Source organism: Rhipicephalus microplus, chromosome X (assembly GCF_043290135.1).
Source record: "Rhipicephalus microplus isolate Deutch F79 chromosome X, USDA_Rmic, whole genome shotgun sequence".
Lineage (NCBI taxonomy): Eukaryota > Metazoa > Arthropoda > Arachnida > Ixodida > Ixodidae > Rhipicephalus > Rhipicephalus microplus.
Window position 1 is genome coordinate 41,498,117 of NC_134710.1, and position 26,572 is coordinate 41,524,688.

A 26,572-nucleotide genomic window follows, 5' to 3' on the forward strand; every position below is an offset into this window, starting at 1 on the left:
ATTCCTTCCTTTCTTCGCTGGCTTTTCTATCGGATAAAAGCACGAAGTCGAATGCTCTGAAGTTTCAGCTCTTCTTGGTGAAGTGACGGTGCTAAGCTTGATCGAGTTATATATAGGTTCTTTCATGCTACTAGACGAATACTCACATCAAGTTTTCATTATGAAGGAGGAACGGTATGGGTTAAAATACCCGCTGTTGTTTGAGCTAGTCTAGGTACTTCTATCACTGCCACATGGAAACGGGGATGTTGAGCATGAATTTAGCAAAGACTCAAGAGTCCTGCACGACAGGTCAAATTTTTCTTTGTCAAGTGTAAATGGCATATGTCACATAATGTCATATTCATAGAGGTTTGACAGTGACTTGTGTTCATTTACAGTAAATTAAGATGTTATCAAGGCTGCCAAGGGGGCGCCAAGATGGTATGCAGATCGTCGCCTTCATGCTAAGAGCGACCATCAAAGCGTATGCATATAGGTGCTGAGCAAAGCTCACCAATTGTGGGAGTTACCAATAATCAAGCTGAAAAAGAACTGGCAGAAGCAGAAGGGATGATTAAATATGCTGCATTGTTGATACAGCGGGGCTTGAGGTCTAACTTCTCTGACATTGAGAGCGAGCAAGCAGTGCTTGCTCAAGCACGACGAGAGATAGCCGAGTCCTACTTACGTCCTGAGAAAACATGGAGGAAAGCTTAGTGCTGTTTCATGCGAGTGACATGCGTTTGTTAAGTATATCAGTGTATCCATTCCTTCATGCATCTGTGATCCTTGATTAAAGCTTGCATTAGTTGTGTCTTCAGTGAACTGATACACACACTGAATGTAATACTTTATACTATAGGATAAAAAGAGCATTGAAACGCTATCTGATGTCTTTTTCATTTTTGCAACTTGCTATGAAACTAAGGGGAGCTGCTACAAATCATCATTTTTCTTGCTACCAAACCTGATACAAAGCACTTTTGGCGATTCCTCTTACTCAGGTTACAATTGTAATCTTCGAGTGGTCATCGCAGTGAACAGGAAAGTGCTATGTATAGTTGAAGTAGTTGCTGAGCGCAATTTTTCCAAACTATTTCAGGTCACCCATACTCTGAAACTTCATTAGTTTTCTATTACTACTAGGCCATATTGTGAGATTACATTATTGAGTTCTATCTATAAAATAGTTGATAACTTTGTGGATACAGTCAAAGCAAAGTAATAATGACTTAGTAGTTCTTGGACGACGGTCTTACTTGATTGACTGTATTAGCTACAGTAATTCAGTACGTGTGTGTAGGACGAATCCTTTAATGTTTTTATTTTAACTTGAAGTGCTATTTCTTCTTGTTTACTTCTAAAATATTGCATGCTGGTTGTACGTATACCATGTGCTATACAGCGAGTGTTGCTTTGCTGAGAAAGCATGGTGTCCCAGTGTTCTGGTATATTTTGGGAAGTGTACATGTAGCTGAATGCTTGCTTGGGATTTTTATGGTAAGCAGAGCAAATACCTGTGTTATGGTATATTTTGCATACAGATATACAAAAAGACCACATAGCTTACATTCAGCACCCAAACAAGTTTGACTATGTTGTGCATGCATATCAAGCAAACAAAGAAAAATACAAGATGCCTTTACATCGCATTGTATAAGCCATAAGTGTAGCTGTCTTGGGGCGCGAAATTCTCCAATCAAGTTGCATTGCAAGAAACCGCAAGAATTTTACGCTGTTGGTGTGTTTCTGAATAAAACTTGCAGAAAAACAGCTTTAGTGATTAAGTTCTGCTTCTTTGTTTTTACATGACACATCGATGATTACAAGGAAGGCCAGCGCATTGGCTGCTTGATACCATGTGTAGACCAGTCAGGGCTTGTCCAAACAGGCGATTTACTGAGGTCATGCAGAAGAGGGATTGCGACTGGCAAGCAAGCTGGGACTCGAGGCACTTGGAACTAGCACCGGTTGTGCTAAACTTTTTCCACTCAATGTGTTTGATGGTCACACCAACCAGTGCAACTCTATGCAGTTTTATGCCTCATTTAATGCTAAACTAGCTCCAATCAACCTCAATTGCATTCCAGGACATTGTGAAGTTATGATCAGCTATTTGACTAGAGAAATTTGAAATCCTCACGCAATGCTTCTAAAGATTTTTGTTGGAAAGCAAGGTGTAAAAACTCAAACACAACGGGAAAATATATTCATTTGCTTTGAGTTATCTGAGTGCTCACAGCAATATGTTTAGAACTATCAATATCTCTGATGTCTGATCGATATGTTGAATCAACTAGAGCTTTGAATGTAATAAGTTTCATCTGCCATAGTGATGTGTGCATGATGGCCGATGGTGATGACATGCTTGACAACCTGTAAAGCATACATTTGTTTTTACAGAAATGCCTCTTGTAGTGTAAAGCTCAGCGTTCTCGTTTATGACTATTACGCCAAGCTCATCCACAATCCGGTGCATTTTCACTTGGCTGTCAGTATGCGCTACCAGTGCAATCAGACAGCTGCCAAAGTCTGCACGCATTGTCTTCCTGCACCATAATGCTGCACCCATGTTTAGAAGGTGCTAGGGTGTGACACTACAGCGCCACATTTGAGAATTGAGTGTCTAGGTCCAGTGCATCATGGAAAGTGCATAGTGTGCAGGGAACTTTGGCTGAATCGTATATACCTGTTAGTTGTTATCTATATCTTCACCACTTTATTTTTCTGTATATTTTGGTGTTTTCAACTGCAAATTTTACTAGGAAGATGGGAGTTGTCTGTTTTGTCCCTGCTATAGCTGTCCCACTGTACACCCTTTAAGATGCCTCACCGAGCAGCCACTTTGCTAATCCATTTTTTTATCAGGCATGTCTGGCTGCAGTCACAAATCCAGATTACTTCTATGTTCGTGACTCAGAAGAAGTAAAAACAGGTATGATGGTTTATTAATATTCTTCATTAGTAGTACTTCAAATGCATGTTTGCAGCTTGTAATTGCTATCTTATGTACCGACACCAAGCAGTGCACAGACCTTCTTCAATAAAGAAGGGTCTCTTTATACGTGTGTTTATGCATCTTCTTACAATGTGACATAATAATTGTTAGGGTTTTACATTTAAAAAAACAACAATATGATAATGAGAGACACCGTAGTGGACGACTCTGGAAATTTCGACTTCTTGAAGTTCTATAATATGCACCTAAATCTGAATATGGGGGCCTCTAGCTCATTGCCTCCATCAAAATGTGGCTGCCATGGCCGGAATTTGATCCCACCACATTTGGCTTTTGATGTTATAGGATCTGATATCTGAACTTGGGCAGTATTCACCTACAGTAAAAACTGGAATATAGGTCAAAATTTTGTTCTGGAAGTCAACTACCACGATCGAAATTCATCCGTTGTTTTATACACCAGTTATCACCAGAAAGAATACTGAAGTCTGGCCGCACTGGATGATAAAAGTCAACCGGGGTGCAAATCAAGACGTCCTCAAATTTCGTCATGTTGTCATATTTGCCATCTGGTCCACTTTTATTGGCCCCAGAGGACTGCTGCAGCATCTTTGGTGAAAAGTGCCTTCATTAGGCAATTTCACAATATGGCAGTGTTTTCAGGGTCTAGGAATGCACCTCAGTGTGCTGTAATAGACACTGTCAATTCATTGACCATGGCACATGGCTTTGGTTTTTCATTGAATGTAGTGTGTGCTATGCTGCCACTGTAAAAGAGGAAGCAGAATAGAAGGACAATCAAAAAAAAAAAAAAGGAGGCTCTTCTCATCATATCAGGATGACATGCTTTCTCTCTCCTAGCACTTGGAGAGCACAGTGGAGTGGCATTGCTTGCGGACTTTTACTGAACGAAGGAGGGAGAGTGTAGGCTCTGACAGTGTAGCTTGCCTCCTGGAGGCATGGCAATCAAGCAGTGTGATTTCTTCCAACGTATTCAACAATGAACCAGCACAAAAAATATTTTAGTAAGACACTCCTCAGAAGACACATTACAACTACTAACAATTCATCAAAACATGCATAAAGACCTGGTGAGAGGCCCTTTAAATATTTTTACATTAAAGTGAAATAACAGATTATTAAGCTATCCTTTGGAAATGCTCCTGTTATTAAGTTCACCATCCTAAGTTTATTATTAATGGAGAAAACCAAGGTTAAGGTTTAATTTTTATATCTTAGATTGAAACGTCCACATATGAATGTCAGAATGACTCCATGGATTTCAACCTGTTATTTGCATTTTAGCTACAATTAGTCAGTGAAATTCCCTGAAAGTCGCTATTCCCTGGTCCCCTTAGAAGACTATGAGCTTAATTTTTTTTACAAATAAAAGATTTTGTTATCTCTAGCATACAGCATCAAAATCTATGATGTGGGTTGATCTGGGAACTGCAAGTTGGTGCCACCACCTGTGTTTTTTTTTATGCATTTGCCCACTTATCAAGTGCCTTCTCGTGGCCATGTTAATGCTTTCGGTAGTTTTTGTGAAAAGGTAGTTTTATTATAATAAAAAAAGTCAGTATTTCTCTTCAATGTCATGTGCCATTTGCTCTCTGCCTGTGAAATGCTAGGCTAGTCATTACATATCTTAAATAAGGGGTTATTTTTTATTTATTTATTTACAATACTGCCAGTCTCTTACGAGACCAAAGCAGGAGGGCATGAGTAACAAAATACAATGAATGCTAAGTACTTTCTTACAGGCGGCATACAGAACTGTAGTTATTTTAAAATTAGTAATAATAATCCTAGTTACATAGAAACATTAGACATAGGTATTTATGCACTCCAAATATTCACACTTCGGAAGCAGCAAACTAAATCTTTGCTGCAAAAAAAAAAATCAATACAGTTTTATACAGAGAAGGCATTGTGTAAACTTATACATCCAAATAAATACTACTGGAAAACAATATTGGAGGTCATGGTTGAAGAAAGCCGTTGTCTCAAAGTATACTCTCAATTTTTGAAGTGAATTCTGCCAGTGATGTTACGTTAGTAATGGAGGGATCTAACCTATTCCATTCGCTGATTGACAGGGGGAAAAAGGATTGCTTGAAACAGTCGTTGTTGGAAGAGTATTCTTTGATAGTGTATGCATGTTTATGTCGTAGTGTTCGTGTTTCTGCCAAAGATATGTACCTGGATGCATCGATCCGGCTGTGGTTATGCAGAATGTGGTGTAAAAATTTGAGACGCGCGATTTTTGCTCTTGTTGCAAGAGTGGGTAGACCGGAGGTTTCTAAAAGGTGTGTGGGTGAGTCGGTGCGTTTGTACTTATTATGTATAAACCTAATGGCCTTCCTTTGAACCCGTTCAACTTTTGCTATATTAGTAACACCTTGCGGGAACCACACAGTGTTAGCGTACTCCAAGATTGGTCGCACGAATGTGGTGTAAGTTAGGAGCCTAGTATCTGTCGGCGCGAAGGGTAAACGCCTTCGTAGAAAAAACAGTTTACGCAAAGCCGATGCTGTAACATTGTTAATGTGCGCATCCCATCTCAATTCGGAAGTCAAGGTGACGCCAAGATACTTCTGCTGCGTAACTCTTTGTAAAGGTACGCCGTTAATTGTATAGGTAAAGTCGGAGGGTTCTTTTTTCCTAGTTACCGTCATGCAAACTGTTTTTGTTAGGTTAATTAACATTTGCCACTGCTCACACCAGTGAGCAATCTTACTCAATGAATTATTTAAAGATAAATGATCATCCGAACTGTTAATTGCTCTATAAATAATGCAGTCGTCTGCGAAAAGTTTAATTTTGCAGTCTATGTTATCAGTGATGTCATTTATGTAAATTAGAAATAATAATGGCCCTAGGACGGAGCCTTGGGGAACACCTGACTTAACTGGGGCTGTCCTCGACGATACTCCTTCGAAAACCACGAACTGTGACCGGTTTATAAGAAAGTCTCTTACCCAGTTCACTGCTCACACGTCTTTATATTTCTTTGTACCACGGGAGTGCTACTAATCCCTCATTTTGATGTATCTACCTAGTGCCAGCCACAGGTGTTCTTGGTGAGGACTGTAAATTGATTGATGTGTAGAGTTTAACGTCCCAAAACCACCATTTTATTATGAGAGACGCCGTAGTGGAGGGCTCCGGAAATTTCAACCACCTGGGGTTCTTTAACGTGCACCCAAATCTGAGCACACGGGCCTACAACATTTCCGCCTCCATCGGAAATGCAGCCGCCGCAGCCGGGATACGAACCCGCGACCTGCGGGTCAGCAGCCGAGTACCTTAGCCACTAGACCACCGCGGCGGGGCGAGGACTGTAAAGATGCTTATGTACACTCTACAGCAAAACTTTGCTGGATGAGGGTTTGACTGAAGATACATGACGCTCTTAATCTGGTGTTTGACTGTATAATCTTTCGCAGGTGAGAAAAAAATGCTATCATGCTGGGCTGCAGACGGAGCACAAAGGCTGATATCACGCCTATTTAATGCAGCCTAGGGAGCATTACGGCGGCACCTAGGTAGCCGTCTATGAAAAGGTCTATAGGTTTCAAAAACAGGGCTTGAAGTCTGTGTTCCCAGACAAAGTGGGAATATAGCTTTTTTTATTAATGTTGAACATTACTCTAGTGCTCTCGTTGCTCGTGCTGCTAATTTGGGACACGAAGACCTCCAAAATATTTTTGGCTGTGACTTTAGTCCAGTTCAAACGCTTAGCGTACAGAGCATTCAGCCAGCAGGCAGGCAGGAAACAAGTACAAAATAAATTACTTTGATATCGGGCTTCTATCATACAAAAGGTGTTCAACCCTTTTCATTCTCCCTATGGGCTCAGTAGCATGAATTGCCATGCTTGCTGCTGGTCATGTTGCTGCTGATCCTACATGGTCACGTTGCCATCTGCAGTGGTGTACTGAAGAAGTTGGCATGCTGTCGTGTGGTTAGCGTGGGTATTAGCAAGTTTTAGTACTGCATACGTAGCATTTGTAACAGCGTTGCCTACGTAAGCAACCAGAGTTTCGCACAGAGCGCACAAGTTATGCTCATGCACAGTACATGAAACGCAGCCTCCTTATGTATGAAACGCCATTATGGATGCTATATAAGTAGTAGCAAGATAGCAACTTGCTCTCACACACAATTACATGGCATTACATTGTACAATAGTTGCATCAGTTCAGCATGTTGATATGCATTGGTGTCACTAAAAGTTCAAAATGGCACAAGAAAAAGGAGGGGGGGGGGGACACTAAAAAATTGATGTTAGCTGAAGGGCAAAGAAACAGACAAGGGAAATATCAGCAGTATATACATGCTCTTAAATGTTAAAAAATGTGAGTGCTTTAACTGGTGTAAATACTTTACTTTTCCCTTCAAAGTGAGCTTTTAGCTGCTCCTGTAGGTGATCTAATTTCCTCACACAAATAATATCGCTGGACTAAAATTTGCATAGATTGGAAACAAATATCTTCTTCCGAATTTGTACAGCATAATGCTTAACTCTATAATTCGTTTTTATGATTCACTGAGTTATAAAACTGTTACTGATTTGGTTCATTGCTTTTAGGAGTAGAGCAGACCATACAGCGGTTTCTGGATGCTGCTAAACAGATGGAAAGTTTCTTCCTTCAGAAGAGGCTTGTACTGTCGGCTCAGAAGTCAGAGCAGATGGTCATGGAGGTGAGCCCCCTTTTGAGAAAATCAATTGGATTTTGCAGTGATCTTTCAGAGTATTTTATTTCTTTAGTTATAAGTTTCACCTTCACAGGTACCAAGTGTTGTACGCAGTGCTGTGCTTTACGTGAATTGCTGAAACAGTGTATATTTTTAACAAAGAGTTGATGAGAAAAACATTGAGTAAGCCTTGCTCAGAGGAGGATTGAGAATTTGTAGCTTGAAGCCATAAGTGTGGCGGTTTGGGCTAGCTGGTATGATATATGACAATTGTTATAGCGCAAGATCACAACGACGACAAAGGGACAAGAAGAAGATGAAAGGCGAAGTAGCGCTCATCTTTTTCTTGTCCCTTTGTCGTCGTTCTGATCTTGTGCTCTAACAACCGTCATCGAAATCATAATGTTACATACCAAAAATGCTGTAAAAAAAATATGGTTTAACGTCTATTCACACTGCTGGTGCGGCGCTTCGTTCAGCATCTGAATAGTGCATAGTATGTGGATTGCTTAAACTTTGACATTTTGGCTTTGAACATTCTTCTGAATTTTTGAGTGAGCATGTCATTTGGACCTCAAATTTTGCTCTATGGCATTATTACTAGTTACCTCTGATTTCTGTCATAATTTAATTTTCAGAACATTGCAAATAAAATTTGTGCATAATACCTGAAATAGTAGTCTAGTGTGGACTTGACTGCCCAAATGCTATTCAGCAGTGTATAGCAGCTCTGAATCGTAGAGAATTATGTACTGGCGATGACCTTATAGAATGAAGTTGCAAACACAAAACACTTCTTTTAAAGTAAATAAAATGTACTAATCGTATGTGACAAGTGTGAGCATTAATAACTAAGGACAATATAAGAAAGCACAGTTTTATTTTTAATAAAGCCATGTGATATTACAGAAATTCACGAATCATTCATTATTTACATTGTTGCTGAATGACTTTGATTTCAGGTTTCTTTGTTGGTAATATTAGCAAAAAGCTCTAGACTTAAAGGTAATACAGTAGGCTGCTTTATAACCTGTAATTGAATCTTGCACCTTGATGACAAGTGAAACCTTGAGAAACCGTGTGTGTTTCATCATCGTGGTGACGTGCTAAAGTTCTACCGTTGCACAAATCTGGTGACAAACAGATGTTAACGAACTACTGGTCGATTTCCGTGTCTTCTCACTCATGTAAACTTCTTGAACACATAATTTACAAACATATTATGGATTATTTGGAAACCAATAGTATACCAAGTGACTGCCAGCGCCGTTTTCGTCGTGGTGTGCGCACCTTCTGTGCGCATGATGTGCTGATGCGTCCGCGTTGTGTGATCCTCCAGCTTCGTGTTGCTCCGATACCAAATAGGGCCAAGAAGGAATTGGGCTTGCGAAGTATACATTGAGTGTGTAGCGAAGGTTTCAAGCTCACCTCCCGCATTCCTCGCATTATGCTTTCACGGCTTGTAATGAACCAATTAAAAAATTCTAGTGATACAAAGCTTTTCATTGGGCACCTAACAACTTCCACTGTCTAAGTAAAAATTCTCATGTGACCTAGTAAAGCGCCATTTAAGAACTAAATGACAAATAAAACAAAAACCACATGAATATCGTTTTTTCAATGTAAACTTTACTTTTCCCTGATGACACTTTACGGTTTCGCATTCGTTTTTCATCGTCCTGCCGCAGCACAGAAGCACCTCCTGCTCCCTACGCAAACGAGGAGATGGCGAAGAGATGCCTAGCAGATGACGCGACGCGGATTAATACGTGTGTTTAGGCTTATCGACCTTCCTATTGGCAAAAAGGTCTTGTGTGCTTGACAGTGTTGAAAGTAACTTATGAGATGGAGTATAGGCTGCACCCCACTGTGTTCCAAAAGCCCAATTTTACCGGGTAATGTGAATACCAGACTCCAGGCGTACTTGAAAGGAAAATTTGAAGTTAAATAGTGTTTAGATAGGCACAGATTTTGAATAAAGGCATTTAAAGACACCATAAAACACTATTAAAGCTCTTCTTACCCTCTAATTCGTGCTCATATGTCAGAATTGCACGATAGAAACACAAGAAACAAAATAGGCATTTGCCTATAATCCGGTTTCTAGTAATTTGCGTCGTCAACACTTCCTAAAAAGCCAGGAGAAACAGTCGTGTTCAATGCATGCGGCATGAACGCTGCCAGCCATGCTCTAGTAAAGAAAAACAGCGGCCGTAAATATCCTTTGCTCTTTTTTTTTTTTTTTTTCAAAACGTGAATGGTGCTAGCACCTGAGGAAAATGCCATGAGATAGCTGTCGTAAGAACTTGTGCCACTAGCTAACAGATAGGATGGCACTATGAATATTTTTAGTCAAGAACATGCACAATTTATTACATCTTTGTTTTAAATTGTGCATTTCAAACAGAGCCAAACAGTAGATTGCACTTGACTCTCCGTGATGGTGGGTGCTCTGGAAGAGCACACCACGAAGGGTTGATCACATATGTAACAGTGATGAAATGCCTTTTTTGGCTGACTGTACCTTGGTTATACTTAATGTATTGGTTAACAATTAAAAGTAAGGGTTTATGGATGCTTCCCTTTATTCAATGCAGCAGCTTTTATGCTTCAGTAATAAGTTTTCCTTAAAAGAAGTTTACATTTGCACTTTAGGAATCCTGAAATATTCATGTGTGTTGAATAGTCAGTTTTATCTCTGAAGTAATAGTATATTAAAAACGATCTTTCCCCTGAAACTGCCATAAAAAACGAAATCAGTGTCGTGGCTACTGTCGTATACAAAAATATAAAAGCCATACCAAACTTATTATCTAGACTAAATGATTCATAAGATGGGGCTCGCCACTTGAATATTAAATTTTGTCGGTATTGCTCACTGCGAGTGCGAAACATGACAGCAATCAGAAGGTAAAGTCATTGAGATTTGCACTACCAAGCTGAACATCAGAATGGGTCCCATAGATACTGAGCGGGCTCACAAAATTGACAGGCACGATGTTTCTAGAAACAGACCAAATATTGTTATGCTGTCTCATTTTAAGATTAAACAGCAGATTCTTTCAAATACTGAGCAATTCAAAGGTTCCACCTAACACCCAGTTAGTGCATAAACAGTTGATTACATTTGGAAAGTCCCAGCAAAAGCCGTTTCAACTATGCTACAACAAGCTCAACCTAGACAACAAGACTTACAAGTACGATAATGAAAGACATAGCATTGTATCAACTTCATAGCTGCCTGCTACCGCATCTGTGAAACCCACCCTATGCTCTTTATTCTTTCTCTACACTAACATAAAAAGCACATCGAAGTGCAACGAGCTTTGTAATCTGCTCACTAGAACTGACTGCAAATTTGTACTAACTGAAATGTGGCTCAATTCAATCGTCCAAGACACAGAGCTCGGTTCGATCTTTCCAGATTGCAACGTCTTAACACATGACTGTGAGGTTAAACAAGGTGGTGACATTCTGATAGCTTTTTATCAAAACCTGTAATGCAAGATCATTAACATCACTTCACCTCTCAAGATGTTGTAAGATGTTGTTTGTGTTATGCACAGATATGTTCCCTCAAACCCTTATCTGTGTATGCTATCAGCCATCTGATGCAAATGCTTTTTTCTCGGTTCATTTCCACAAAGATTTGCAAACAATCGCTTCATTCTGTCATGCACCGTTGCTTCTCTGGTGACTTCAACTTCTTCGATATAACTTGGCTTGAACCTACCCTGACGCTAGCCAAGAGGAAGCCTGAAAGTACATTTATCAACTTGTGCCTCACTTTCGGACTAACTCGACTTGTATAAAATCCAACACGTGTAAATGGGAAATGTTCAAACATACTTGACCTCATTTTATTGTCTCATCGTGACAGTGTATCTCCTGTAACACATTTTTCAGGACTAAGCGATCATTCTGTATTACTTGCTGAACTCGCAAAAAAAAAGTTAAAACGAAAATGCTTTATGATAAAGGCGATTATGACGATTATGATAACAGATAGCATCAATGCCATGCTGACTGATTTCTGAAGCCATTATATGACTGAATTTCCAAAGGATTAAATTGGACGCCTTTTAAGAACTAATAAAACTCGCAGATATGTTCATCCCAACCATTACCACTATAACAAAACGCCCCATCCCCATGGTTCGACAGCACACTAAAATGTCTAAACAACAAAAAAAAAAGGTTATTTCACTCAGCCAAATACTGAATTTGTGCATTCACTTGGAAGATACTCGGCACAATGGAGGAGTTTATAGTCCCCAAGTGCTGATCGCTTATTTTATCTAGAAACACTGCCTATCATGCTACAAAATAACCTGAAACAGTTTCGGAAATATATTATCCCAAAGCCACAGATAACATTATCATTAGTGAATGACCTCATTATGGTGTTCCTATACCAGATCACAACGTAACCCATGTACTCAACACTGTTTTTGTCTAGCGTACTCACTTCTCAGCCCTGCACTCAGCTTCTTGAAGGTCCTTAGCTAGACCACCCACCAGTGTCTGTATGTTTGAAGCAAAACGTTATTGTTAAACTAATTGAGGTGCTTAAGTTAACGTCCTCAGCTGGCATCGACGTAATCAACTCTAAACTGCTAAAAGATACTAAACACGCCACTAGTATGTTCTGCATCTTTCAGCAATCTCTGTCATCTGGAGTAGTGCCTCAAGATTGGAACGTCGGCAAGATAATTTTAGCACTGAAAAAAAGGCTCATCATATTCATGTAGTAACTATCGTCCCATTTCCCTCACCAGTGTCTGTTCCAAATTTATAGAGCATGTCATCTATTCTGATGTGGTAAATTTCCCAGCATCTTGTCATTTCTTCAATCCTAACCAGCATGGTTTCCAAAGGTCATGTCTTGCGAAACGAAACTCTCTTTTCACCCATTACATATCCTTTCACCTTGATTGAAATATACCCGTTTATCTCCTCTTCCTACACTTCCAAATGGCATTTAGCAAGGTTACTCTTGAGCGGCTCTGTCTAAAGTTCGGACAATTAAATTTTAACACTCCTGTTTACAATTGGCTCTGTGATTTCTTAACTGCCAGCAATTGGTTTACGCTAACCAAAATGATCACCTGTTGTCTCGGGCCTGCCACAGGGCATGGTCCTGGAACTGTTGCTTTATTTAATACACAATAATGACTTACCTAACGGTTGTACATCTAAAATTTGTTTGTTTGCTGGTTACTGTGTAGCTTATTGCTCTATACTTAATGCTGGCATCCTCACCCTGCAGTTACCTTTCTCTCATAGAATCCTGGTGCTACAAATGGCTAATGTCTCTAAACATTAGCAAAACATCTCTCCAATTTTTTGTCATCAATCATCCATTTCCACTTTTCGTTGTGAATCATTCATTTCCACCAAATTGTACACAGTAGATCGCTTGGAAATAAGTGCAGTTTCATAATACAAATACCTTGGTGTTAACTTTGCAATAACCTCATTTGGTCCGTTCACATTCCGAACGTCACAAACTCGGCTAATCACGCGCTTGGCTATCTGGATCGTAACCTGCGCCTTCTTCCTTCCCCGGTAAGACTACTAGCATACTCAACATTTCTTTGACGAAAACTTGAGTACACTTTCTCAGCGTGAGACCCGCATCAAACCAACATCTCATCCATGCTAGAATTCATACAAAATCGTGCAGCTAGGTTTGATCATTTGGACCATTCTTATTGCACCAGCATCACCAAACTGAAGTCATGTCGTCATCTTCAAACCCTTGAGCCGCGCTGCAAAACTGCAAGATTGTCTTTTTCGTAAGTTCTATAACCTGTGTCATTAGGCTGATATCGCACCTTTGTGCCGTTCTTCATCCCATCATGACCATCCAAAAGCAGTTTATCCCTGGCAGCTCGCACTACCGCCTACGCGAAATCGTCTTCCTGCCGATGTGGTGCACTTCTCCAGCCATATATCCTTCAAGGCATCAGTCGAAACTTTCAGTTACGCCAACCCCTCATGTAGTACCCCTCACAGGGTATTTGAGGAAGTACCGTATTTACTCGCACTCGCATAATTCTCGCACCCCCCACATCGCCCAAGAAAAATGCGATTTCTTTTTTTTTTTTTTTCTCGAGTAATTATCGCACCCCCGAAAACTGCCGCAAAAATGTCGTCTGCTCGTTTCAGCCACTGATGATGATAGCGTGTGCCATTTGGCGCCATCTCTTAAGCATCAAGCATACTATTGCACGCAAATTCAATCCAAGCCAAGCCAAGCCGAAGTGGCCAGTGCGCGTTGCGGCGTGTTTTGTATGCTGTGTCGGTAATCTTGGCACGTTATGGTGTGATACTGAAGCTATACGGCTGCTTCAAGTTCCAAGTGATTGATGACAACGGCACTAAACGACGGCAACAGGGCTGCCGGTAGGCCCTTCGGAGTCTACGAGTTTTGTGATCGCTACTGGTGACGACAGCTGAAAGCCACCAAGACACGTTGGGCCTGCCGTGGGCCTAAAACTGGGATTGATGGTAAACTTTATTTCGTCAGAAGGAAACTGCGGACGATTCTGTTAAATAGCCATACGCCCAATACTGACGTCCTACGCTTACCTTTTGAGGGCTCCTGTTGAGCGACGAACGCTACCATTACGCCCGCAACGCCCACAAGCTTTGCGTATAGTATTCTAATTCTCGACTATTTGCTTGCACGTTTTGTGTCTCAAATAAATCTTGCCTTGTGTTGAACCTCTGCTTTTATTGTTGAGGTAACTCTTAATTAGTACTTCTCAAAGCTTGCTATTAGTTGCTGGTGTGAGAATCCCGATTTGCGGCCACTTCGTTTTTTTTTTTTTCGCTCAGTGCGTTTTTGTGAAAAGTTCTCCCCGTGTAATTCTCGTACCCCCCAACTTTTTTTTTTTTCGGCAAAAAAAGTGCGAGGATTATGCGAGTAAATACGGTAATAGATAAATGAATAAATATCTGGGCATACTAATACAATGCACAATGGTAATTCTTGATTGTTGGGGCAAGTCCTCATCCTGTAGTCAACATAGATCATCAGCTGTTGTTAAGTAGGCTCATTGCTTTTATGGCAGATAATGAATTCTGCTCAAATGTCTACAATACCACTGTCGCACAATGAAAACACTGTCGTGCTACGAGAAGAATTTTGTATTTTTTGTGCATAGGGATTTAGTGAGTGCGTTTTCTTTAGGAATGGTGTTGTGTATTTAATGTAAGTGCATTCTGGCAGTGGCGATAGGAGAGGCGTATTAGAAGCGACTAGAAGCTTAATCAACTCTGCTTATGCAGGATAACACAGAGCTCAAGAATGAGCTGGCCCGCAAAGAACAGCTGCTGCAGAAATACAATGAGAAAATTCACTATTGGCAAAGCCTACTGAATGACACAGCTAACGCAACAGGACAGCAGCCACAGCCACTGCCACAAGCACCACAGGGAGGCGGAGCACAGCAAGGCATGCCTTCACAGAACCAGCAGTCTATGCCTATGGGCGGGGCAGCGCAAGGCCTGCCAGGTCCACTAGCCTACTTGGAGCGGACCACATCCAACATTGGCATGCCTGATCCCAGGAGATGAAGGCTGGTGGTACACCGAAGGGACTGAAGCCAGAAGGTAATGCTGTGTGTGAACTCCTGGAAACTGTCGCACACAGTGGTGAAACACAAGTGACCAAGTGTACTATTATGAATATTGACCATTTTTGTCTGCAATCAACCCTCCGTTAGACTATTGTTACGGTCTTGCTCCTTTGCCAACGTCAGTTTACTGCCGCCTGTAGCCAGTGCGCCGAAAGGGGTTGCGATGCTGCAAAATAGTTCTTTTTGCCGCCGGGTGTTGTGGCTCCATCAACAAAAAGGTGTATTTGGGGCGTCTTTTTATCACACATCAGTAATCATCCATCTCGCGCGCTTACCTCGCGTTATTGCTGCGGGCGCGGTACAGCTCAGTCATGATAGTGCAGCTATCTGCACTACACAGCATTATTAATTGGAAAATGGCGAGCCCGGTCCTTGAGAAAGGCAACGGAAGCAAGTGAGATAACTAGTATTACTGTGTAGTTGAAAAATGCCCCAAGTACTCCTATTTTCCTTAGGGGCTTGACCGGATATGAGAACAGGGGACAAAATTAAAAAGAAAGGTATAAAATCGGGGTCTTTCGAGCCAAAACTGGATGAACTGTGACCACCTAGACTGCTTTAAAAGTCTCTTAGACATAAGTACATAGGTGTTAAATGTTACGAAATCAAACCAATGGCCTCATGCTCACTAATCATCAATTGATTCATTGATATGTGGGGTTAAACATCTGAAAACCACCATATGATTATGAGAGACGCCGTAGTGGAGGGCTCCAGAAATTTCGACCACCTGGGGTTCTTTAACGTGCACCCAAATCCGAGCACATGGGCCTACAACATTTCCGCCTCCATCGGAAATCCAGCCGCCACAACTGGGATTCGATCCCGCGACCTGCGGGTTAGCAGCCGAGTACCTTAGCCACTAGACCACCGCGGCGGGGCTACTAATCTTTAATGCGGGTACAAAAGCTTTTTTTTATATAAAGTGCTACCACATAAACAAAAAATACAAAAGGTTTGTTCATGTGAATTGAACCCAACATCACAGTCACAAGCTCAACTATTAGTATTATGCTTTCTGGTAAGTACAGATGGTGACAGTTTTTTTTTTAATTTTCGTGTGGAATAACTGACCTTAATAAGAATTGTACTGTTTCCAACCTAAATATATGATTGAGTAAAATATTACTGCTGCGAAAATGCGAAAAATTGCACCTCCTCATTATTCGATTTACATTTAAAGCTATGTAATCGTATTCAATTCGTATTCGAAAATTTTGATATTCACACACCCCTAATGGAGTATTAGTAGTAGAAAAGTTTATTAGGTACATAATCCAGACAGGCTAGAACTCCAGTGCCCCGAGGAATATACAGGATGAAGAGCGAAGTCTGTCCGGCAGGGTGGTGCCATTATTCCAGGGCCCCACTGGCGCGAGCCATTCGTTCAGCTCTGTGGATCAGTCGCAGCTGATCCACCAGGGCTGCGCTAGACAGCAGCCCCTCCCATTCCTCCCATGTTCCATTGGTGTCGTGCTCTGCACACTCCCACATGATGTGAAAGAGTGTTAAGGTGGCTCCACACCACGGGCATATGAAAACACTTAGGCAGATGCTCTTAGTGCTCCCAGGAAAGCTGTCCGCGTTGTTTGACGAGACGAATTGAGACTGGGTTCAAGCTTGCAGGCGCTGCGCAACATAGCGCCAATACACCACGGGCATATGAAAACACTAAGGCAGATGCTCTTAGTGCTCCCAGGAAAGCTGTCCGCGTTGTTTGACGAGACGAACCGAGACTGGGTTCAAGCTTGCAGGCGCTGCACAACATAGCGCCAATACACCACGGGCATATGAAAACACTAAGGCAGATGCTCTTAGTGCTCCCAGGAAAGCTGTCCGCGTTGTTTGACGAGACGAACCGAGACTGGGTTCAAGCTTGCAGGCGCTGCACAACATAGCGCCAATAAACCAATTTTGTATTTCGCAAGTGCGCTTCTCCGCACTGCATATTTGATCAAGTAATGGTGGCACCTGTCGTGCTTCAAGTGGAGACGGGGTCCTATTTGAACGTGATGGAGCTTGTCTACTATGAGTGTTTCATCAAGAGAGACGATTTTCCACATCATTTCGTAAGCAAACCGTGCTTGAACAGGGTACTTTCACTGAATGACAAGCCAACTGCGTAGCAGGAAAGCTAACTTTACAATTTTGAAAAGGGTCTATAGTGCGCAGTTAACAGCGTCATGAAAAACTGCATCCGGAGGCCGAACAGCGCCGAGCACAGGCCGATGCGTGTTGAAGCCAAATACGGCTCGCTTTCAATGACAGTCTGCATGCAGTGACTACTAATCCCTCCGTACTCAACACACACACGCACTACCCTGTTAGCTTAAAACAAAACAGGCAGTCAAGGGGGCGTGTGATTGAAAAACGACCTGCCGCGTGAGCATCTTGCATGAGAGCATACATCAGCATTTCTTGTTTTAGCAGCTTTCGTGTATCGCTATTTGATATCCTGGGGCTGCCAAATAGGTCAATTTTATGAGCCATTTAACCTCGGCACGATCAAATTTACGGTCGCGAGGCTCCCTCGCGGACTGGCTCTTTACACAGCCACTGATGAAGCAGTTGTGCAAATCCATTGACATTGATTGATATGGAGGGTTCAACATCCCAAAACCTCGATAGATTATGAGGGATGCTGACTGGGGATTTTGATACGCCTGTCCTATTTTTTTATTTCCGTGGAAATTCCTTTTTTTGTGTGTGTGTGTGTTATCATTCCTCGCGGCCGATGCCACGCAATCAGCAGCAGTTTTGCAGCAACACTGGCGAAATGGGAGTGTCGACAGTAAGCGGAAGAACGCCCCTTCTTTCCCTCATCTTTCGGCAGCACCATCCACATATCGCGCTATGTCGGTTTTGAGGCTATTTGCCATGCGCTCGCATGGTTGAACTCATGTTGCTCACGATTGTACATTTTTATTAGATGCGAAGCAACTCTTTGACAAGCCTGTGTAACGCTGTCCCTCCGTCCGCACCGATCCTCTCACCGCAGGTGTTGAAGCAGTGCCAAGTAGCTCATGCCCTCCTAGCAGTGCGCGGTGACGTCTCTCTCCATTACCTGCCGCGCGCTTGCCGCGTGTCAGCTCTTTCTCGCTTCACCCGCGCCATCTCCCTCCATCTGTCGGCGTGAGCCGGCAGCCGGCGGGTACGCCGAGAGCCGACGAGCGCGCGCGCTGCTTGCCGCGCGAAGCTTCCCGCCGTCGCAGCATGCTTCCCGCTAGTGTGCGCGTACCTTTCCAGGCTGTCGCCGGCGTTGCGAGGGTGGATGAGGATATGGGGGGTTTAACGTTCCAAAACCACCATATTATTATGAGAGATGCTGTATTGGAGGGCTCCAGAAATTTCGACCACCTGGGTTACGAGGGTTAGCGAAGCCGATCACGTTCGCGAATGGGGACCGCAACACTGACGAGCCGTGAGCCAGGGAAGCCGAACACAAGTGTCGCAGCGACACCGACAAGGTGGGAGTCAAGATCAATCAAACGTTCCAAAACCACCATATGATTATGAGAGACACCGTAGTTGAGGGCTCCCAAATCTGAGCACACAGGCCGAGTCAAGAACACCGATCGCATTCGAGAATACAGGCGGCACGCGGGTAACACTGACGAGACACGAGCAAAGGAAGCCGAGTACAAGCGTCTTCAACGCGTCCCGCCTCCCGTTGGTTTGCGTTTCAAACAAACGTTTACTTGTGTAAACGCTACACCGAGTTCCTCTTCAAACCGTTCTTCCAGAACCCGCGTGGACGCCCGTTTCAATCGGGTCAATGCCGTGCGTACTTCTGCTGCTTCGCATCCCATCAAGGTTCCGTTTGGGGAGATAGTCTATACTTTTTCGCCTGGAGTTGCAAAGTTCTTGCTGAAAACCTTCACGATGCGGTTAGCAGACAACATGCGTGCAGTGAAAAGAGAGTATCGCAGCACAAACACTGCGCATATGCAATGTGTGCAACGATATAGCTGTTATGCGATATTGATAGTGCTGTGAGCCACGCGCTCGAATGTTCACCCTAACAGTGCTCACTGCTGTACAACATGTTATCCCGCGATTATGGTGGGCTTGCAACCTTTTTGACTACACCAAAGTTGGTGTTGCGAGGTGTCTGTACGAGAGAGAAAGAAACTTCTATTCATGCAGGCCTTAGAATGAAAGGTGGAAACATGAAATTCGTGACATGCATTTCATGTATACAGTATGAGTTATAGGCCGTGCTCAGGCTCCCAGCCAGTTGGTATTCATCACAGTTGGTATTGCATGTGACATGACAGTGCGATGGTCATGTAATGCATGTGATTTTTATGTTTTCTCTGCCTCTCGATAGATCAGTGCTACAAGGTGCTCGGCTGCTGACCCGAAGGTCCCGGGGTCGATCCCGGCTGCAGCAGTTGCATTTCGATGGAGGGGAAATGGTAGAGGCCCGTGTGCTGTGCAATGTCTTTGCACATTAAAGAATACCAGACAGTCGCAATTTGCGGAGCCCTTCACTACAGCTTCTCGCATTGTATCGTGGTTTTGGACGTAAAACTCCACATACTATTATTTTCGTGTTTCCACTATTCGTTCACGTTCGTCACAGAGTCACCTCGCAGAATATAAGAAATTTTGGTGTACAACAAGCTAGACAACCGGCTGCAAGCTCACCATGAGCGCGGCATGTAAATCGTGTACACGAAAATTACCTCATAAATTTTATGTTACCACCTGTAATCCATGTTTATCATACAGTAACCTGTAATCTACGTTTGTCATAAGTCAGCCAAACCGGCTCTGACGGTGAAGCCACCATTAGTGCGGCACGTATATCATGCAGTAGATAAAATGATCTCTGGATTCACGTGTGGCCACCTGTCGTTATGCTTGCCATGTAAATTTTACATCTCGATGATTGATTGATTGATTGATTGATATGTGGGGTTTAACGTCCCAAAACCACCATATGATTATGAGAGACGCCGTAGTGGAGGGCTCCGGAAATTTCGACCACCTGGGGTTCTTTAACGTGCACCCAAATCTGAGCACACGGGCCTACAACATTTCCGCCTCCATCGGAAATGCAGCCGCCGCAGCCGGGATTCGATGTAAATATATCTCGTCATAGAAATTTTACCATATATCAATTTACTCAAAGAGCTGCGAGAGCCCGAGACATGAGCGGACTGGACTGTTTAAAACGTGGCGAAGTCCGCCGAGAGCGCGGCGACGAAAAGAAAAGGAATGCGGTACTTTTTCCGTTCTAGTGGTTTTTCATATGCGGTGCAAACGTGAAGCGTCACTACTCTAGTATATATTTTTTTGATGTCACATTAAAGGGGCCCTGCAACATTTTTTGAGCATGGTCAGAAAACACTGCCTATTGATAGTCAAAGCTCCGGACAACAAGTACGCAAGCCAAATATTATAGTGTATTATAGTGCAGCACACGGCCTGGAATGTACAATAAATTCTGAAACTCAGCAAAAAAATTGCTTTATGTTCTCTCGGCAAATCATGCTACAAGCTCAAAAAGTCACTTGTCACAGCCATTGTATCAGCCATTCGCTGGCTGAATTAAGCATGGCGCGCTCTGTCGTTACTGCGGCAGCGACAGGAAGCTGCGACTTGTCTTCGCGTGCAATTGCAACTGAAAAGCCGCGTATTCGAAGAGAGAGAGACAAAAAAGAGAAAGCGCTCAAGGTTACCAGGTGTGCGTGACATATTTTCTTCCCCCGTGCCATCCCTCCAGGCTTAGCTTCCAGTGCTTTTGTCGGAACGAGCAGATTTGCAACTCCGTTGGTACTGTATGGATTCTGAAGATTTTTTTCGGTGGTGAATCCGTGAGGCAATAAGCTCCTTTAGGGAATCCATTCCATGACTACTTGAAAAACTGTTTCAGGGCCTCAATAATAATGAGATGCGTAGTAGCCAGAAATTATTTTAGGAGGAAAGGGGGGGGTTCAACCATACTTTGTATGTTTGTGCATGCATTTTTATGTGTGCATGTATGTAAAGCACAATTAAAAGATTTTGGAAGTTTTAACCCCCACTCTTTCTCCCCCTGGCTACGTCCATGCATGACTTTAGACTTCTGAGCTGCAATTGAAGAGTGGCGCTGCCAATGCAAATAACGATTTATTTTCTTTGTTTCTGGTTAGGAGGGGAAGGAACATCCGCGCCTGCGGCGGAAAGAATGGTGGCAACGCCTGACACGCCGGCTCGAGCGGCGCCAGCCCGCCTCGCGCACACTCGCACGCACGAATGAGCGCTCTTTCTCGTCTCACAATCACCGAGGCTTCAAGCGCCGCCGCCGTTTTGCGCTTCGTCGTCAGTGAGGCAACCGCATGGGACGATGGTTGAGCTAAAATGACAAAATTCAGGGCAAAATTTCTAGGTTGTTGATGGCAAAAATTTCTTATATAAGGGTTGTCTCTCGCTGCCGATTAATAGATGTCACAAATACATCTGCATCTATGGAGTAACGGCGGGGAATAAGAAAAAAATCGTAATATCGATGAATTTGTTGTATACAAATTTGTTATAGGCAGGTTTAACTGTTTAATAAAATTCAAGCCAGTTATAGCCAATTGCTAAAGCCATTTAAAACAATATTCATGTGCCATAAAGATTACATTTTTATAATTGGGTTGTGTGGAAAAAAGCTATAAAGCTGTTGGGGGACACTGGCAGAGCTGCTGGTACTGTACTTTACCAGTGCCCCTCCACAATTCTTCCTCGACTGCAGATTATGTTAGCTCGTTTAAAACTAAAAAAAGGGGACCTTACCTAATGCATTACGTCGGACGCACAGCTTTATTAAGTGAAGAACATATCTAAAATAAAGCTCTAAGCAGATGATTGCATTCTCTGTCAATTCCATTGACGATCATTACCATCCTGCACAATCACTCATGTCTTTTAGCAACTGGCGTGACATGAGGTAAATGAACGTTAACCGCATTTAAACAGTTGCGACATCTTTTATCAATTGGCGCAACCCCTTATGACTATTCTCTACAAATATTTAGGAGCAATTCAAACAGAACATTTCTCATAGACTCGCCGTATTGATTATTTATGCAGTAATGCGCTAAAAAATTAAGTCATTTGTAGAGCACTTTACCTAACACCCCTTGAGCAAATGGTACTGAACTGCTTTTATATAAAGCACTGATTCGCCCCATTCTTGAATACGCATCCGCAGTCTAGTTCCCTTACAAACGTCGCAAAATAAGCTTTCTAGGTAACATTCAGCGAAAATCTATCCGTTTTACTTTTCATAGCTATGTATAGCCCCAAATTCTCCTCGACCTGTCTTTCAATCATTAATTCCATTACAACTCTTGTGATACCAAAATGAAGCTTTAACATTTTTGTACAGAATCATTAACTCCTTCTCCGGCCTTTCCGATGATAACTTCATCACATTTACTGATGAAAGTTGTACTCGTAGTTGCCAGGCTTTGAACATCATAACACCTTTCTTGTGTACTAGAACTGTGGAACGCCCTGCCTGGCAATATTCGCTCCTCATCACTAAAAGACTTCATAGTAGCTGTCAATGAACATTTTACTAACGTGTAATCACCTTAATTTTCACTTTTACTATGTTGCGTGTGTACTCGCATCACCGTTTGTATTCTTTGTTTGAATTTTTTTTCTGCTGCATGGAATTATATAATGTCCCACTCCTGCTACAGCTCTGAATAGGGCTGCAGTATGTATAGATAAAAAAAATAAAACCCTCAAGTTTTCAGGTGCTCTTGTGTTCAAAGGCTGCTTATTCCTGCAGTTTTTAGACTGTAGATCAAATGTCTTGTCCTACACGCCAATGGGCACCTTACCCTAACAAAGCGTGTTGCCCAGTGACCTCCGTGTGTACGATAAGATGGTGTGTATCTCTAGCATCCTTGTTGAAGTCCTTCAAAAAATTGGGAGAGCGTGCCTGACCTAGTATTTTTTCTTTCTTTCTACAGCAGGGTTGAAAAGCGAGCTAGTTGGTATTGATTCATACTGAAATATTGGCAGTGCAAACCAACTGAATGCAAAAAGAGGAGACAAACAAGTGCAACAAACTGCGCTTGTTCGTCTCCTCTTTTTGTGTCCCGTTAGCTTCCACTGCCATTATTTCAGTACGAGTCTTTCTTTCTGTTGCATTGTGCAATATTCCCTCTTATAGCCTTTACCTTCCTACAGGCAACGATGGCAGTCATGTGTGAAACGGTGAATTGCTACGAGCAAATGTGGCAATATGAAATGACAAGTGACCTTGACAAAAGATATTTAACACGGCCAATTACTTAGAAGCCCAAAACTGAGAAAGCATCAATTATTGGAAAACAGCACATATAAATAAACATCAGACTCTGCCCAGGCGGCGCTGTGAAAAATGCCACCACCAGTGCTCTCACCACCGCCCTTGCCATAACTGAGCCATCCGCAAGCGAGTGTGCATAGCCCCCCTTCTTTCGCTGGTGTTGAGACGCAGTTTCCTGAAAATTAAGGGCCTGAAAAGCTTCTTTTGTCAATCCACCATTGCTTCAGTAGGAAGCTCATGAAAGTGCAGGTAAAATGCAAAAAATTGTTTAAGTTATTTTGGCGTGCTGCAACAGTGAGCACCGCATGACATCGACTTTGAAGCAAGCACTCTGACGTGCGCTCTGTACTGTCTATAAATGTGTTAAATTTGAACATACACATAATGTCAGAGCAATGAAGGACATACACGAGCAATGTATCTTACGATGAGTGGTACGAAGCTCACTTTATCAGGCATGAATGCCCTTGGCGATTTTCGCCTTTGCAGTTGCATTCTCTATCCATCTCTCGCTTCCTGGACATTTAACTGTTTTATTACGCATCCTCAAATGATCTGTTGGCGGCTGTTTTCTGTTCGTATACACTGCAAGAGAGGATACAAGCGTTTTCACTCTCTCAGTGTACGACGAAAGGCAGAACCGAAGTCTCCGAGATAGCTCCGGTAATCGCGGAGACCACGGGCAGAAAAACGTGATGGCAGTCATGACCAGCATTTTGTGACTTTATAGTATGACGCACATGTTAACTGTGAGAAAAGCAGGTGTAGCCTCCAGTTTAATCGATGATGGTGTTGATCCTCAGCATTGGAAAAGGAATGAGCAGTGTCTGGCTATTTATTGCTCTGTTATCTGTGCGCAGGCACCAGCTACCATCTTCCTTTGAAGCGATGATGACAGGTGAGGTAAATGGAGACACTGATTGATTGACTGATATCTGGGGTCTAATGTTCCAAAACTACTACAAGATTATAAGAGACGCTACAGTGGAGGGCTCCAGAAATTTCGACCACCTGGGGTTTTTTAACATGCACCTAAATCTGAGCACACGGGCCTACAGCATTTTTGCCTCCATCAAAAATGCAGCCGCCGCAGCCAGCATTCAATCCCATGACCTGCGGGCCAGCAGCCGAGTACCTTAAGGCTTGTTCACATCGAAGGCGGGGCGGCCAAAGCGGTAGAGGGGCAACGTGGTAAGCGGGAAAAACCTCCTCTCCAGGCAACGAAAGCGGGAGAAAAACCAGGCGGCAAAGGCTGATTGCTCTCAGCAATTTTTTGCCGCCTGCCGAGGCTGGCCACTTTGCCGCAGCCAATCAGAATGCCACGCAGCGGAGGCGTGGGTGTACGTTTGGGAGAAGCACTGACACGTCATAGCGACACGTGCGCAAAATCGCGAGATGCCCGCTTCTTCTGCCGCGCGACCAGACGAAGGAGGCATGCGGTCCCAACAGGTTCACGCACTCGCCGCCTGCTGCCTCAGAAATCTCGCTTTGCCGCGCCACCTTTGGTGTGAATGAGCCTTTAGCCACTATACCACCGCGGCGGGGCAAATGGAGACACTGAAGGGCAAATTACTTTGGCATCTAACATTTCTTGTGCCATGCTTTCTTCTCTTATGTCAAGTTATATAGCTTTATCTTGACTATTTGGTTTAAAGCAGGAACAGAACCTTGAACTTTGTAGTTGCCGGTGAATACCCTCCCAAGCAAACTAGTTTGGGGTACCGTTGTGAAATTTCACTGTTTTTGTTCGATATCCACAGGTGGTCTGCTTTGCGTTTTGGCTCCGCTTTGTCATCTTCTTAACCCACTGCATCATCTCAATTCAGCCTCAACAGCTTCATATCCGGACAAGCAAAGAAAATGTCTACACCAAAGTGTCTAAAACTAGGCTACAACTTCCGCAGTTTAAACTGGTACATCACTTTCAGACAGGCCTGACAAAAACAGACAAACAGCCTCGTTTTGCGCCTTAGGGTCAGACTGAGAACTCTCCATTTGTTCCTTTTTTTTTTTTTTCTCAAATCTGTGCAATGAGCGCTCCTCAATCATGTACTCTATCTTGGTGGTGTGCAATGACTCGTAGTGACCCGTCACTTGGGAAGACTTTGGTAGCTGCTCACGAAACTCCTGATGCTCCTGTCCTTTGAACATCTTGATGAGACTTTGCCTTCGTCTCCATCTAATGACGGGCCATATCTTGGAGTGACTGCAGCAATGTCTCCAGAGTTTCTGGCATTCTAGCTTGAACCGTTGTTACAATTCCTAAGGTAAGCTGTGTATGACTAGTGCTACAGCAGAAGTCGGTGGAAGATCTGGCTTTGGAAGTAGCAGCAATCGACACTTCTCAATGTAATAGCAGAGTCCTTTAATAATTTTACTGGTCATGAAGCTTCGACGTAACTCTGTGGGAGAGCTTTGTGCGCTGCAAGCGGAGGCGGCGCTGCATCCTCGTGCGGGACATTGGGCAGACCGGAGGAAAGCTGGCTACCGGTGCCGTTTTGGGTTCACTGCATATTATCGTGGCGTGTCATCGTGCAGTTTTCACCATGTGATTACTATTTTGCCTAGTGTTCTGTGCCTAAAGATGGACAAGGATGCTGTGTACCTGGTTGTCAACACGATTATAAAATAAATGATGAAAAAGTCTCCAAGTTCTTGCGGCTTAGAGATGGTGAACAGGGGAAAAGTGGAAGCGCGCAATGCCACGACAAGACACTGGGGGTTTCACATATGATTCCCCGAATGTACATTAGTGCGAAAAGCACTTCAATGAGTGTGACATCATTCGCCTGGACCAGTGGTTAATCAGAGGTGGTGTGAAGTCACCGTACGACGTTCCGAAACTTCTGCCGATGCTGTGCTGAGGATTTTTCACGGCCTCGTGGCGTATTGTTATAGTGCAACAAGATGCAGAGCTCACCCGCCTAAAAGTGTTGATGGGAACCGTCAACGAGCTGGATACTGTTGAGGCTGCAATGAACTGTG

General features: G+C 43.1%; 1 protein-coding gene across 3 annotated transcripts in view; it reads left to right on the forward strand.

Annotated features, from left to right (window-relative positions):
* MED28 (mediator complex subunit 28) overlaps window positions 1-23,030 on the forward strand; it is a 31,466-nt gene extending 8,436 nt beyond the window's left edge. For all 3 annotated transcript variants that reach the window (XM_075876296.1, XM_075876295.1, XM_075876294.1), the window contains 4 exons: window positions 2,851-2,917; window positions 7,536-7,648; window positions 14,939-15,262; window positions 21,429-23,030. In XM_075876296.1, the coding sequence (XP_075732411.1) occupies window positions 2,851-2,917; window positions 7,536-7,648; window positions 14,939-15,226 (468 nt within the window). In that variant the 3' untranslated portion in view covers window positions 15,227-15,262; window positions 21,429-23,030. The remainder of the gene's footprint in view (window positions 1-2,850; window positions 2,918-7,535; window positions 7,649-14,938; window positions 15,263-21,428) is intronic.
* Window positions 23,031-26,572: the final 3,542 nt, after the last annotated feature.